At 41.0% G+C, this 17,070-nt stretch overlaps 1 protein-coding gene across 1 annotated transcript in view; it reads right to left on the bottom strand.

The window, feature by feature from the left end:
• Positions 1–16,769, bottom strand: part of ctnnal1 (catenin (cadherin-associated protein), alpha-like 1) — a 54,526-nt gene extending 37,757 nt beyond the window's left edge. The window contains exon 1 of the mRNA XM_026157469.1: positions 16,290–16,769. Coding sequence (XP_026013254.1) covers positions 16,290–16,385 — 96 coding nt within the window. The 5' untranslated portion in view covers positions 16,386–16,769. The remainder of the gene's footprint in view (positions 1–16,289) is intronic.
• Between the last annotated feature and the right edge of the window lie 301 nt (positions 16,770–17,070).

The raw sequence follows: 17,070 nt of genomic DNA, 5'->3' as shown, positions 1-17,070 counted from the left end.
GTCAGCTATTAATAATAATAACGTATACTTTATTGATCCCAGTGGGGAAATTCTTCTCTGCATTTAACCCATTCACTCAAGTGAAGCAGTGGGCAGCCACTGGGCGCCCGGGGAGCAGGAACGGTACCTTGCTCAGGGGTACCTCAGGGTAGCTGTTCAGGGGAATCAAACCACTAACCTTCCGATCATGAAGCCACCACTCTACCTACTGAGCTATCCCTGCCCCCTAATCACACAGCCTCACTGAAAAGTGAAACCCTTTATAATGATTTTAAAAAGCTACACATTATGAAAAGACCCCTTGCGCTGGCTTTACTGCTGTGCACGTGGAGCCATTAGAATTTACTGCAGAGTTCGATTTGCACATTCTCCCTGTGTTTGCATGGGTTCACTCCAGGTACTCTGGCTTCCTCCCACAGTCCAAAGATTGCTCGGTGTCTTTCTGCAACAGCCTGCCAACATATGTAGGGTGTGGTCACGGGCTGACCCTAAACTGGATAAGTAGAAGAAAATCAACTGTTTGTATAGATAAAATAACTAGAAGTTTTAATATTTTCATATCAAAATTAAGAGCACTGAAGTTATAGCCACCAGTTAGTTAGCATAAAGTCTGGGAAATCGTTAGCATCACGCGCATAGCTGCAGCTATTCTAGGCTTGGGATTCGTGAGACTGCTGACTTTACAAAACTGTAATTTTAGATTAAAGTTCCTTACAGCTTCATTTGGACAAATTCACACCATCATATGTGCCACAGACTTGCAATTAGGACATCATCTCTCTTTACGGGTAGCGACACTGGTTAACATTTAGCTCATTATCTTTACTAAGAGCAGTGTTTTGTTTTGTTTTTTTTGTGCATCTGAGTGTGTGCTATGTGTTGCAACTGCTGTATCAAAGACATATTGCATATAGACATAAATTAGGATTCAAAGAATAATAATAAAAACAGTGTCAATGTAGCCATTTTTCTTTGTTCTGAGTTTTTATGCCAAGCTGAAGCTTCGGATTTGCTTTTTTTGGAATAACAGGAGGCAGTTTTATCACCTACCCTCAGTTTCAAGATTGAATCGCATACTGAATGCTGCTTACATGTGAATATGATAAATTATTCAGTAACATCTGTACAGTATTACTGAGACCATTTTCTGTCCTACGTGATGCAGAGTGGATTCAGGTTTTTGCAAGTGAAGTGTGAAAAATGTTTTGGGGGAGTCAAAAAAAGTCACCTACTGAAAAGCAGTATTCATAAAGAGTACAAAAAGTAATTTGCTAAAACCATCTGAGAGTTTATAGCTGAGAGAGAGACACTTTTATTATTGAGCAAAACACAATGCAGATGAAGTTCTTCTTTCAAAAGAATATTAAATAATGAAATCAAAACATATCTCCTTTCATATTTTATAAGAGTGGCTCCGGCCTGAATGGTGCTAAAGTATTTTTTTCTCAGCATCATAATGCTGGCACACCTGTAACAGACTACCACTTACAAATAGTATAACAAATATATTTTGGATGAATTTAAAAAAGAGAGAAAAAAAGCTTAGATTTTCCTACTTACATCAAAAAGATGGCCAAAAGCCTCATCTACTGAAAGCTTCTAGGAGGCATATCCTAGTCTCAGAGTGTAAACCATGCCGTGTCAGCTTCTAACCAACTCAAAACAGACAGAAAGAATAGCGGACAATGACGCTAATTACTTGGATCTAACTGTTTTTACATGGATCAAGCTGTTATCAAAGTAAAACCAAGACAGCCAGCCTGGCAGCACAGATATCTTTGATCTAAGCACGTTTTTGCAAAACATCCAAGATGCAATATCAAAGACATCTCTGGCTCAGGCAGCGAGGCAATGCAGATGAGATCCCACCCATTTGGAAACGTACACCATATGCAGCTAGAGATTTCTCCAGGCTACACTGAGCTCTTTGTTCCATTGAAGACCGAGGAGTTTCATAGTGACGTCCACCCCATGGCCCCAAACCCCCTCCCTACCCCACCCCAAGAAAGCCTCACCAGAGTACAGCAGTTATTTAATCTGGCAAGTCAATGTCACAAAGACGGCAAAACACTGAAGAAAAAAAAAAACCATCGAGACATCACTCATGATATCTAAATGTGAAGTCTTCAATCTCTTTTCACATCCAGAAGCAGGTTAGAAATTCCAGACGGTGTTGCTCAGAAGCCTTTGCTTAGACACTAAGTCTTGTTTTGTTTCGTAACATTCATTTTGGGCAAGTCATTGCATATCAAGGAGTAGTAAAAAAATATATATATATACCATTTTAGTGGATGTCTTCATTTGCAGACATGGTCCGTTGTTGGTGTGCATAAACAGACCAAAATTTCCAACTGATAAATAACTTAAACCTGCAGTCTAAAAGCTGTCTGGTATTCTGTAGCGGGTATAACAGCAGAGAAGTGGCACAAAGTCAAACATGGAAACAATTTTCTTCCTAGAAGTTAAATATTTTAGTCAATTTCACCCTACATACACCTTCAAAAGAAACATGGGGTGTAGAAATTCAAATGGACTGTGGCAAATCGTTTTCTTTGAAACCTCTGAACCCATAAAAAAAAGAAAAAAAGAAAAACCAAACACAACGTGGCCCTAAGAACTGTATCTGCTTTGTCCTTGCATCTGACTTCCCTCTAAGATTTATCTTTGTTGTTGAAACATTTGAAAGCACATGAAAAAGGCAAACTCCAGCTCCTGATGAGTCTTTTATCGTAGTCCTCATTCTGCCCTTTAATTATCTCAATCAAGACCTCCTGAGCCACCACTAAAGATTGATGAGTATCTTGTGTACAAGGAAAATAAAAGTTGGAATAATAACCGTAAGCAACCTGCTAGAAATACATCTCCAGATCCATCATCAAGCAACATCTATTTAGATGAAACCACGAGTATAACCCAAAACAATCAGGGGTATTAAAGCTTATATTCTCACATCATCACAATCTCGCAAACCAACATCCTGCGAGTAAAACAAAGACAGGAGAGTTTGCTTAGAAGTGTTGACTTATTTTTTAGCCTGGAACATTGCAGCTAATATTTGTCTTTGGGTGATTTTCTTGAATGCGGTGTTGCGGTGTTGATGACGACTGCCCCCCTACGAAACCCGAAGTTATGAACAATACAACCAAAACACATGAAAGTCACCCCCCTCAGGTTGTCCTCATGCTGAGCCATGTTTAATGACTGGGTAATTGTATAAAATCCTCAACAGGAAAATCCGAACTGCTTGCCAACTTGGCCTGGAAAACATTCCATCAGTCATCATAAATGGTAATTACAAGTAATTACAAGTAATGGACAACTAATACAAGTAGTAGTGTGCAGTGAAAAGTGTGTGAAAGCGGCCTAACCAGGCTCTGTGACGGCCTCACTCAGCAACAGCATGTTCTGCAGGAGCAGGGGAAGCTGACCAAATGCACCTGTCAGAAACACTGGTCTGTTCCGAAACTAATCACGGCTTGTGAATGAAAAAGCAAAGTGACAAAGAAAAATGTGCTTCATTTCTCAGCTGCCTATTGAAGGTCAAATCTGATGAAAACCACCAAAATGATTTCCACAAGCTACCTCTGGGAATTCTGGGCTACTGCGTTTTTTGGAGGGGGGGGGGGGGGTTTGGGTCAACTTCTTACAAAATGAAAGGAAGCATTTAGAAATGCGAGTTGTCAGGTGTAGACAAAAGCCAACGCAGCTACAAACTAGCCCCAGAGCAAGAGACATTCTCGAACAGACGGAGATAAATTCCTAAGAATGTTGTCTTGAAGGTTTGACATGTGAGAAGAAAGGGACTTTAGAAAGTGAAGTACTGCATTAATAAAGCAATGAAGTGTGTCAGACCAAACATCAGAAGCCACAACACGGAACGTTATACGCTGAGCTGGAGGATTCACCGATGAATGAAGAGGGGGGGGGGGGGGGGGGGGGGGGGGGGGCAGACAAACACATGCATACCAGCCAGAATCAAGGTTTTTGCCCTTTGAGACTTTGACTTTTGACCTCAGTCGTGATGCCCTTTAAAGAACATGGAGGCACAATTTCAGACACCACACACACATGCACACACGCACATTGTGGGAGCTCGAAACTTGAGCCCTTAAAGGAATGCAGCCCCCCCTAACTGCAGGCTGTATAAAGGCCTGTGTTGTGACACACACAGACTCCCTAACACATTCTCACAGGGGCTTCGGGAACGTGCTTTCACTACATGACACATACCTATGTCTTCAAGTGGTTTGAGGTCCATCGGTGCAGAATTTAAACATCAAACGACATTAACATGAACCAGTACCTGCAACCCATAGACGAGTGTTTACTGACGATGCAGTAAACACTCTTTTCTAAAATCACTAACTCTCACACTCACATTTTAATATTAGTTTTCATATCAAGAGCTCTTTTCAGTCATTCAGATAGCAGATCCAGAGAAATGCCCAGAACAACTAGAACTTTATTTATAGGAGTAGAGTGACTTTAACTTATTTATAGGTGTTGGTCCTGGGTGTATGTGTTCTTAAGTACACATGTACACACTGGGCTATGAATCCCGGCTGACTGGCCCCAGCTGTCACCCGCTGGCTCCAGTCATCTAGAAACGGTGACAAGATGAGAACATCTTCCTCATACCAAGAGCTAGGTGTCAGAGTGTTTGCCGCACACGAACTTTACCTGGCAGGCTGCCCAGGTATATTGATAGCCACCTGAGTGTATAGGGGACTTACTTTTCATGCAACTGAGATAATGCCATCTGCCATCGATGCCTCACTGTTATTCTGAAAGTTTTTGGCGCTGCTAATCAGACTGCTGTGGCGAGATTGCTGGGGTGGTCCTTGATTTCTTTTTGCTGCTTCTACGAAAGGATGTTGTTGTACGCCACTTTTATCCACTGCACCTGTTGACAGACGTTCTGCTCTAACCAGAACATTCAGAAGCTGGTTATCCATTTCATGGGCTCCTACACAGAGCCCACAGAACAAGAACTACAATCTCCAGCTGTAGTCTAAAGTTGTACCCACACTGGTAGTGGTTCAGTCGTCGTGCATTGCTGTGAAGCTGACAGCTGGTCGCTCACAGACATCCTAGCCTCCTGGTGCCTAGGTAACCTATTAATGCATTTACTATAAGGTCATTTGTCAATCAGCAGTATGGTACATTCTCATTGGCTGACTTATAACTTGAGAAAAGTTCATCTTGGGTCCCTCCCACTTTGTGCCGCCAGTGGGTATTTTTGCTCATAGTTTCATTCACTTTATACGGTCGCCACATCACTTCCAGTGTGAACGCAGCATTAGGCAATCGCACTGGAGCTCATCAAAAGGATAAAAGTCTGCTTGAGAGGCAGGGTGTAATGGAGACCAGGGGGGTATTGTTAGTGATTAATTGTTGGATTAGGAATTTAAAATAGGGTAATAAAGAAAACACATTAGTTCTTATGGAGTCTTTTATTAGGTTATTTGACATATGATTAAATTGACAGCTTTTAACTGAAAAGAGACAGTGGGACTGACCATCCTACCTGTGTCGGAGAAGAGCCAAAGTTAGAGCTGTTTGCAGTTAATCATTTATCAATAACCTAAACATATGTGAAATGAGAACTTGTAAAGGTACTCACCTGTCCTGGTTGCTTCTTGCAGGATGTGGAGCAAAAGAGTGAAAGTGGCTCAATCACCTGTTTAAGAGCTCTTGGAGCAGACCAATGTGCCAGGTTAGGGAGTATGGTTAAAGAGGGTTTTAATTTAGATAGAAATGGGTGAAGCTTATGTTATTGGTTTGTTTATAGTATGTGTTGGAAATATGTATATGTTTGTGATGTTCTTTAATGTTATTGTATGTTTGTTTGTGTGGAGGGTTATGTTTTCATGTTGATTAGTTAACCCCCATACTTGGGCTATTCCGGATGTTCACCTGAAAAGGTAGAGTATAAAAGGAAGCCATTTGGTTTAGTTGTAGTTAGTGTTTGTGCTGTTATCATGCTCCTTCTTTAATAAAGTGCCAATCCATGGAGGTCTTTTACTCCAGTCTCACGTCATATTATTGGACAGAACCTATGACCGCCGGCCAAAACTGACACAGGGGAATGTATTGCTTTTCCATTTCATTATAGTTAGCCCATGGAAATCTGACAATTACAAACATAGCTCAATCCTGCAAGTTAAAATTATATAAACCCATTCTTGATACAAAGTCTTTTCAAAATGTCCAAGATCCTATCTCTTTACAGCTGTGCTTTCAACATTGCATTCCTTTCAGAAAACATTTCCCCTGAAGATATGTGACGCTCAGACAAAACGTGGTAAGAATAGCATCATCTTCATCCATTCTATGTCAGAGAAAGAGACGGCCAAATCTGGCTCAGCTGGTTACATGCTATTCCCATTAGTGTTCTTCAGAATGGATGCAGTCCCGAAGATTGCGTCTCATTTTACGGTAGAGAAGAAAGAGGGAAAGATCCAAAGAAATGATTGGGCTGAGCTATTCAGCTGAGGCTATACCTGCAGCCTCTAGCTAGGTTTTCAGCAAGCTGCATAATTAATGAGGTGATATAGAGCCCCTAACTCTCTGGAGAAGTTGAGATTAATAGTTAGAAAACTGAAAGGTAAGTGGAGAGTGGTGAGAAGAAAACAGGCACAAGGCTAAAGGCAGAACTAAAGACCAAAAGAGAAAGGGGTGTGACAGGAAAACGAAATCAGGAAATTGGGCAGAGCAACAGAGGAAGGGTGGAAGACATACAAACGAGGTGCTACAGCATCTTACACACTGATACTTCCTTACAGACACACCCTGAATCACCCCACAAAGTGAGGTGATCTGGCAGTCACTCAACACGACTGCTTGAGGTTGAAGTAGTCACTAAAAGTGATATCGCACTGAATTAAAAGTGGCATGCTTGCCAATTTAGCATAAAGTGAAATTTATCATTTAAGTAATCAAAAGATTAACAAAGAAACTAAAATAAAATAAAAAATCAATTTTTAATCAAACAGTGCAGACATTAAGTGATGGCAAAGGTGACACGGCAACTTTGAAATTGTTCTGAATTACAGAAAATGTTTGGTATTCTATGTTCCCTGTGCCCTTCACACTGTCTTTGTTCTGTCATGTCAAACCTCATCTTTTTAAAAGAACTCATTATCGAGGGGGGGAGAAGTTCAAAGACGCTTGAAGAAAGCAATTAACACATACAAGCCAGGCTGAAGGATTCCTCGGAGGTAAAGTTAGCAATGTTGCTGATGGGGAAGGAGAGAAGAACAAACAGGAAGACTTGGACAGCTCTGGGATGAGTGTCAGAAAACCTTTATAGATAATACATGATCAAAAAGATAATTATACTTATATCCAACTAATGCTTAAAGACTGCTTCGTTTCCTAGACTTGGTTTTGTTTTTCACTTTGAGATATTTCTACATTCCTTACAATGCAAGCCAGGAGGACAGAGGTAAGAAGATCGTGACAAGGACCAGCTGATCAAGTACAGAAAGGAATAGTAACACTGACTGGTGCGATATTTTCAGTGACAGCAACCTCCACTTTCATATAAAGACGTCACCCTTACCATGAAACTATAGGATGGTGCAATGGTTTACCTGGAAACGTAGAAAGGGTTCCTGTCATAACCAGGATTTGCAGAGCTTAACCTCTAAACCCCACAGTGTGTAAAACTGTCAGGTCAATGTCATGGGCTCAAGACCAGAATGATCACAATGCTCAGCCACAGACACACAAAGAGGAAAACAACAAGAAACAAACAGCTGCCTGCCAAACAGTGGTGTGTTTACCTGCGGTTGTCCAGGCAGCAGATAATATAGATATATCATGTCATATCTCTAGCAGTACATGACAAGGCAAATAGGAGAGTGCATGCCTACAAGATTACAGTAAGAGGCCTGTCCTGTCTCACTCTTCAGTCTGCATGTCCTAACAGCATGTACAGCAACACTATATCTTACTTCTTAGCGAGCACAGTTTAAAAAACAGAGAAAGCTATTCAACCTGTATCTGTGCTATTTTAGTAAAATATTCCTTATGTACAGCTACAGAATGAGAGCCTAGGAAATGGTTGTGAGGTTTCTTAATACATATGTCCTTGTTTGTGCTTCAGCCATGTGTTTATACATCCATCTTAATCCGCAGGGTGTGAGGCTGGACAACACAAAACATCACGCCACATTAGGCATCACATCTTCACCGACAGAGAGATTTCCTCCTGTGTGCTCATACTTATGAGATGTCCCATCACTACCTCATCATCATAACTCAGAAAAATATACTGTAAGCACAGGGCGGCAATGGGCCAGACAATCACTTGATATTAAACAGGAATAATAAGCACCTAAGAGCCTCTGCAGGTCTTGGAGGATCATTCACACACAGTGCGTGAACACGGTGGCAGATCATATTAACAGTGAGCTCAGGGAAGTTGCGGTGATAACAGAATTTTAAAAAATTTATAGTAATTTGCAAAAAAGAAAAAAAAAAAATGCATGGCAACATATCTTTACAAAAATAATATCCTGGTTAGTCGAGATAAGAATCCACTGACAGCAGTTTTGTTATTGTCACTTCTTCTCTCAGGAATCTGACGGCGGAAAATTGTAAAACCTTGACGGATAAAAACCAAACACTCAGTGTTACTGCAGACAACTAGGACCCAAGTTTTCACAAACTGACAAAATGAGTCTGTTCCCCATTTTCATTTGATGGTCAATGAAAGACTGAATGAAAGCAATTTGAGGCTGACTGATGATGGGAGAGGGGCTTAATCAATACTTTATCAGCCTTCAGGATATAGCCATACATCTCGGTCAGAGGCAGTGGCTTCTCCTTAGACAATTAAAAGCACCTTCTGCTATTAGCCTCACCTTTCAAATAAGTTAAATTGCAGAGCGTGAGATTGCCTTCTTGCACCATTAAATTAACTCTGCTGTTCCCTCTAGGTGACTGATCCCATTGGGCCAGGTTATTTGGAGGTTTCAGGTGCGCACACACATAAATGAAGACATATACACACACACACACACACACACACACACACACACACACACACACACACACACACACACACACACACACACACACACACACACACACACAGGCAAAAAAAAAGAAGCACTTTTCTCATCTGGAAGTATATTAACCGAGGAAAGGTCAACGGCTCGACATGTAAGACAGACCCTTTTATCTGCACTTAAAGAGAACAGCAATCTGTAATGACTCCCCTGATAGCAATAATGAAAAGACCGCTCGAGGGGACAAGGGGGAAACACCGATCATTTAAGCTCTGCACATGTGTGTTTACATGACACTGAGTGTGTGTTTGTGTTAGAGAAATGCAATGAAAAGTGAATATGAGTCAGGGTGGGAGGCTTAGAAGAGTGGATTTAATCATCAGAAGAGAGAATGTGGATTCTCCAAATTGACAAAGTTAGCTGCCTAATGCAACCACTTTACTAGAAAACAAGGGGAGCCGAGTGGAATTGCATCTCATTTCACTTTGATGAAACAGGCTTGTTGACTGTTTACTTCCTACTGCTGAACAAGGACATGCCAAAGAGCGTCATTTATTCAACAATAATGCGAGTCAGGCTCACTGCAATTCATATATTAGATCTTTAAACCAGCTGAGAGCCCATGTGTAGAACCAACCTGCAAAACCGCACGATCTCCCAGTTTCTTTAGAGGGGAAAAGGGTATATAGTGTAGGACTGTGCGATATGACCAAAATCTCATATCCCGATATAAGAATTCTATCGTCCCGATAACGATATAAAATCAAAATTTAACATTTTCTGTAAATTCTGTGACTCTCGGGCAGCTCAACTTTCATGAAGTGTTTCCAGCTGGGCGTCGTGTACCTGGAGTCGAGTGTTTTAACCGATACATTTAGAAATAAGTTGTAACGGCCGCAGTTTTCTTTGTGAGTATTTATTACACAGCGTGCTGTGGGGAAAAGCCTGTTCTAACGTTTGAGTCTAAGGTTTATTTTTTAGCACCTGGCGGCTCTTTTTTACTCCTCATCTGTAAATAATCTGCCTACTCTTTCACTTGATTCAGTTTATTTTGAAAAGTCTCAACAGGATCTTGAGCTTTATTGTGAAAGGTTTATGTGGAAAATAAACGAGCGGACACGCGATGGTTTTACCATCGTTGTTGTTAACGACAACGCATAAAAACAGGCGCTTGTCCGTCCGTAGTGTAGTTATATTAAATATAAGAGAAAGAGATAACTTTAAGAAATTAATATAGCCACTACAGTGACCATCAAAACAATGAAAAAATATTGCTGTAAACTGTTTATTTTGTGACACCACGAAACAACGATAGCGTAAAATGAAACTATAGACGTTTTTATATCGTCATCCCATATATATCGTTATATTGAACAGCCCTAATATACTGTATGGAAATATGAGTGATTGGCAGTGTTGGGGAGTAACAGAATACATGTACCAGCGTTACGTATTTAAAATACACAATAAGAGTAACTGTATTCCGTTACAGTTACCCAAAAAAAGATGATAATTGGAATACAGTTACTTTGTTGAAATAAATGGATTTCACAGCGGTCTTTTCCTGTTTCATATGTTAGGCTATCCCCTCTCTAATTCTGGTAATTCCACGCATTGTCGGAATTAGAGGCTCTAATGTAAGCGTCATGTTAATCCTGGTGGCATCAGTTACACAATGGACCCAGAGCCAGCAGTGTACAGGCAGGAATGCATTTCTTACTTGGAAATTCTGACACCACTTCACATTTAAAGAAAAAAAAAAAAGGGATGGGCCAAATCTGACCGTGCAATGCAAACTCTGTTTGCCAGCAACCAAGCTACTTTCAGCGTCAAAAGCCTCCACCTCCAACCCAAAGAAACATCTGAAAGTAAGTTCACTAGCCTACTGCAACTATTATGTTTTAGTTGTGGTAGCTACCTGGGTTATGTGCCACTTCAATGTACTATTGCTGTGTGATTTATTACTATTACTAAAAGCTACCCGCCACCAAGCTAACATTGTTAGCTGGCGTTAGTTCATAGACTGCTGACTGTTAGACTTGGATAACATTAAAAACCTGCTAGCTGCAAATAATCATGTGCAGTTCGGAAAGCAGTCTATGAACTAACCTCAGCTAACAATGTTAGCTTGGTGGCAAGTAACCTTCAGTAATAGTAATAAATCACACAGCAATAGTACATTCATGTAGTTGTAAAAAGCATGACATTATATTAAGTAATCTAAAGTATTCAGAATACGTTCCTTGCATTGAGTAACTTAACAAAATATGTTACAAACTACATTTTGGGGGCATGTATTCTGTAATCTGTAGTGGAATATATTTTACCTTCCCAACACTGGTGATTGGGAGTGTTTGTGTAAATAGCGTGGCCATTAATCAGCATCTTTCACTGATACTGACGTAACAGGAAAAAAGGTTGCTCTCAAATTGTGTTATCAGGCGTTCTGTTTTAGTCACCACCACAGTGGGTTGAACTTGGACGGGGTGACAACCTGTAGCAGCAGAACACAAAACAGACGATGACACATGAAAACCACAATCCCACCACCACAGATCTGTGTAGATTCTGTTATCCGTGAGCAGACAATCACACACATCAGAGTACACAGATACAAAGACGCTCAAACCACTGTGGAATTCCCCACCCATCTCCCACATATACAATAAAGGCATATGTTGTCCCAATCATGTTATATTTATATGCTCTGATTTATGAGTGTGTATTCACGTGCAAGCTTGGAGTGCGTTGCTATCCTCATGTGGTTTTACTTTCATGCCAGGGACCCATTTGTCTCCATTATCATCATACGACTCGAGGACGGAGATCTGTTAGGGCTCATGGCAACAGTAATGCCTCTGTCTAGATATAAAAAACAACTTCACTACCTGGACGTTTGTCATGTCACTCTACTATAGGACCAGGAACATTAGGAAGGAAATAGAGCCTCGTACCTCAGTAAAATTCAATTTCCAGTATTTCCAGAGGGCGGAACGGAAATTTGACTGATGGCCGTGCTTACGAAGCCGTTAAGTTTGGAGTATGTTTATGAAGCGTGTTTTGTCAGCTTTTTTGTTTAATGTTGAAATTTATGGCAAAATGGCAAAGCTTTGAGAAAAATCACATCCTCTGACTTTCCCCTGAGCATTTGTTTGGGTGATAAATATGCCATTTCAATCCAGGTTGAGAGCAAAAAGAACACGGGAAAGCTTTTTTCTCCCCCCCCACAGTGTTCTATAACACTTCAGAAAGCAAAACTGCAACCACCACAGAACCCCTGGAAGCATGACAAAGTCGATGCTAACAAACGCAGACAGAGAACGGATTTTCCAGGCCCAATTATAGGAGAAAATCTTTTAAGAAACTCCTGGCTCGGGCCTGAAGAAAAATGATGGAGACAGCTGAGCTATGTAATCACAAGGCCAGGGTGTCACGAGTGTTTAACGTACACCAATCTGATCAAAGTCTTAGAGATTATTCCCAAGCTCCTATTCGTTCCCACAAGTCTTTGCTTCAAAACAGCACCTTTACACTTCATCAGTGTGGACCACCATGTCCGCACCCAGACTGGGCTGCTGCGTTTTTAATAGGAAAACACACCTCAATTATAAAAGCCCAGGAACATAACTGTTTTTTCCCCCACTAATTACCACTTCAAAACAGGAATCGGATCTCAAGGAAAAAGCATCCAGAGTATTGCTAATTGCCTTCCAGCTGGCTATAGGCCACATCACAGGTAGCACGCACACACAACAGCAGACGTGTTTGCTTTAGTTTCCCCTTCTCTCTGCATGATGGCCATTACATTTTGACCACCACCAGAGCAATTCATTAGCCTCACCATGTCCCTGAATACAAAACCGATGGCAAAGGTGAAGCAAAGCATATTACAAAATTTGTATTAACATAGGAGAATGTGTCGTTTAGAAATCAAGAAAATGCATTTTGTAGTTTGAAAAAAAGAAGTCGAAGGAGAAAAGGAAGGAACTGGTCAAAATGATAAAGAACGCGGCCCGAAAGCATCCAGGTGGTCCATTAAGAAAACAGGACTCATTTAAATTGCAGAATCTCAGACCAGCTGGAAAGTTGGGAATGACTCTGACCTACTGGTGCAAAAAAAAAAAAAAAAAAAACCCCAGACAAACACAAAAAAAAAAATGCATACACAAAATAATCAGTATGCATAAAAAGGAAAGACGTAGGTGGGACTGCGTGCATCTATCCAGTTTGTGTATATGTATGAAGTGCAAGACGGGGAGGTTTCCCTGGCCTATAATTACACCCTGGTGGGAGTGAAGCTGATAACAGAGGCCTGAGGATATCAACGTCAACAAGGCGAGAGGAGAGGAAATAAATAATTAAAAAATAAAAGGGGAGAGTAAACAACATAAAACCTTATCAAACGTAGGCTCTCAGACTGACACTGCTTTTTCATTTCCGCTTTGATAGTTATGAGATCCACACACACACACACACACACGCGCATGCATACAACGCTCCTTAAGAAGACAAGCTGCAGAGCACAGCCCACACTAATTCAATTGATGCACATGTATGGCAATACTCATTCTCAGAAATGTCACATAACGCCGTTAACAAAGTTATCATACACACCTGAAGCCAGGTAATTTTATTATCACAGCTGGGTTAACCATCAGCCTTTCTACTGACTTTTCTCGCAAAGCGATTTCTTTTTCTCTCATTCAGTGCATACACAAAAACACACATAAACAGCAAGTGTCCAGGATTGTTTTCCTGTAATTTACGGTGAAGTTCTTGCAAATATATTAGCCGTTATTTTCCAGCGTACCTACTGTAATCTACAACAGCAGTTTCTTACTGGAAAAACTATTTAGAATACTAACAGTTGTTTTGTTGCCAATAATTTTTGCACATTCATTGTGGAATCTCAATAAGCAGTTTATTATCATACGTGACACCTGCAAGTCACCATCCTTACAATCAGAATAAAGTTTACGGTCCTTCTTGAATTATGACAAGACAGCAGCTTTGTTGCTTTTCTATTCACTGCATTTTAGACAGAAAATGAAGGCTAGCTGGTCACGATTACTCAAATCAGAGTCCCAATTGTTACGAACTATAACCTAGCACTGTCCTAGCGTGCACAAACACCAAAAACCACATATTTACAACCACCAGTGTCAGAATAACCATCATGACCTTTCAAAATTAATGATTTGACTTAAAAAATGTTATAATTTCATTCAATTTATCTGATTATTTACAATCTGTAAAAAAAAAAAAAAAAAAAAAAAACTACCACACCTAATGCTTGAGATTTACTAAGCAATCCATGTAAAATCCAACTAAGTGACTCCGTAAAGAAGTTCACTATAACATACGTTTTTTGTTGGGGGTTTTTATGGAAACTATTTCTAGGAAATCAGAATCATACAAACAATTTTCTACCTTCAGCAATTATTCTTTGAATCAATTGCATCTCCACAAACAGCAGAAAAGGCTGACTTAAGCCCCCAGAGGACGTCTAATTTCAAAATCTAAATTCAAATAACATCCATTGTCAGAATCAGATTGTCAAAATTATTACTTCGGTAAAATAGACTAATCATTTCATGCTCAGAATCATTTCTTTAAAAAAAAAAATAATAATAATAAAAATAAAAGGAAAAGTTGTGCATTTTTGCACACAAAGAGGAACCTGTGTATCAGTTAACAGTGACCTTGATCTTATGACAAAACAACAACAAAATGTTACATATGGAGTTGACGGTCCTTGAAAATGTGGTTTCTTTCAGCATTGCAGAGCTCTGTTGCTATGGGGACAGGCCTTACACTGAGAAAAAAAGAAAATTAGGAAACACTGTCCTTGAGGCCCTCTATGGACTGTAATAAGCTGAATGCATATTACAGTTTACCCCTCTACAGACGGGAGCCCAGCCAATAACTCAGCAGGCAGGAGTGCACCATAAGTTTGCTGGACAGCAAATATTACACTAACACAAGGGATGGGACATTTATTGTACACTTTTGCGCATTATTACAGCAGTACTTAGTGTGAATATTGTTCCCCAAACTCCTGCTTGCACTGCCGGTATACGCTCGCACAGATTTAGCCCTGAGTTATCATACTACATGGAAAGCACATCCCTCTAACAGATGTCCTTTTCTGATAAGTAACCCATATCTATTCGGGACAGGATGACCTTATATCTTTCAAATGAACCTGTGCAATGAGAGGGAGGAAGCAGGTTGCCAGTGAGCACAGGAGGGGCAGGGACAGTGTCATGGGCCTCCCAGTGTGGTATTATCCAGACTCTGTTCACCCAGCAGTGAGATGCTGATTTCTCCCACTGTCTTTCAAGTGAAAACCACAACCCTGTCCTACAAAACAGGGGGATATTAGCATTTATAAGACTAGTGGTCACTTCCCTATTCAGGAGCAGACGACTTCCCCATTTTTGTGACATGCTGGAAACAAGAGCGGAAGATAGTCATGCAAATTAAAGCCTAAAATGGCCCAAACAGCCTCCAGCTTCTAACCAACATACAATAAAACGATTCATTAACTTATTGACCTAAGCTCCTTGTTTTGTTTAATCCGGGGACTGTTAAAGTGTGTAAGAGTGGAGAGTTGCTGAGGGAGTGCAGTGGCCTTAAGTGGGTCCTTCATTTTCCTGTGTTTATTGAAAAACAAAGCACGTGCTTCAAAGTGGCTCAATTAGAGAAGAGAGAGCCACAGCTCGGGAACAGCGAAGGAGGACTTCAGGGAAAACTTACGGCTTCTGGGCTACTCTCTGAAGAGTGTGAAGACTTCCTGGAGAGTTTGTGATCGTCTCAAAAAGATAAAGAACCATCATCATAATTCATTTTATTGCCTTCTGGGTGTGAACAGTTTCACTACCCTGCATTATTCTAGTCTGTTATGTAATTCTGTAAATCACAAACTTCCCAAGTTACCCGTTCAGCGTATCCACAGCTTATTTTCCTCAGACTTGGCTGTGCCCACCTTTGTAACTTAAGACAACTTTGAGTATCGTTACTTTTTCCGTTTTCTACAACAGTTACAGGACTACCACAGTGTCGTAACTTGATAAACTATTCGCACGTGGGACTGCTTTTAAACGCAGCACGGGAAGGAAGCACGCACTGCAGACACAGTGCACAAATAGGTAAACAACAGAATCGGTGTCATGTGCTCGACACAGCTGTAAAGTCGAAGTGTGGTTTGAGAGCACAAGGGCTTCGAATGCGATAACTAAACGTCACGGTTTAGGTTTCCGGAGTACTCACCTGCGAAACTAAAGGAATAAGCGTCTGCTCCACCGAGCGAGTTTTGATTTCCAGACCGGAATCAAAGTTACTGTTGCCGCACGGAGATGAAGCCATTCCCGCCGAGCTTTCTCTCCCTCTCTCCCTGATTGACACACACTCTCACACACACATACACGCACACACAATGCACGCCACTAACTGAGTTTACCGACAGCCTCTGCTTTGCTGTTTCGCATTTGCAAACTGGTATAACGGACTTGGGATTACACTCCGGGGGTTTCGCAGTCGGTCGTCGAGTGGCTCTCCACGCACGCACGCAGTTTTAATCCACTCCAGCTCGGTGGTTGTGCCGCTGCGCCCGCTAATGTCCATGTACTTTACTCAACTACGGCAGGGAGCGGACTGCAGCACACCACTGTGGGCAACCACGCACAGAGCACGCACACGCAGTCGGGTTTTCACTGCTGACTGCTTTAAGTGGGGAGCGCTGAGCAGTTCATCATTGCGTGCACTGCACAGTGACGAGCTATTTATGTTTTAATATACAGTACGTGTTCACGCACGTGGCAATTACACTTACGTCATTTAAGTATTAATTACATTTCAAAATGATCTATAGTGCGCCTCGTGTGCAACAGAAGGGACATTATAAAGGGAAATGTATCATTAATTGATGTAAATGTACTTTTTTTTATTGCTTTTGAAAATGAATGGAGATTTCATGGTTCTGGGCATCAGAGAGGAAGGGGCATTGCCTCCCTCACACCACTGCTCTGGTTTGATCTCTGAGACACAGAAT

The sequence above is a fragment of the Astatotilapia calliptera genome, chromosome 22 (genome assembly GCF_900246225.1).
Source record: "Astatotilapia calliptera chromosome 22, fAstCal1.2, whole genome shotgun sequence".
NCBI lineage: Eukaryota > Metazoa > Chordata > Actinopteri > Cichliformes > Cichlidae > Astatotilapia > Astatotilapia calliptera.
The sequence above is the reverse complement of the archived record's forward strand: the minus strand, read 5'-3'. Positions and strand labels throughout refer to the sequence as shown.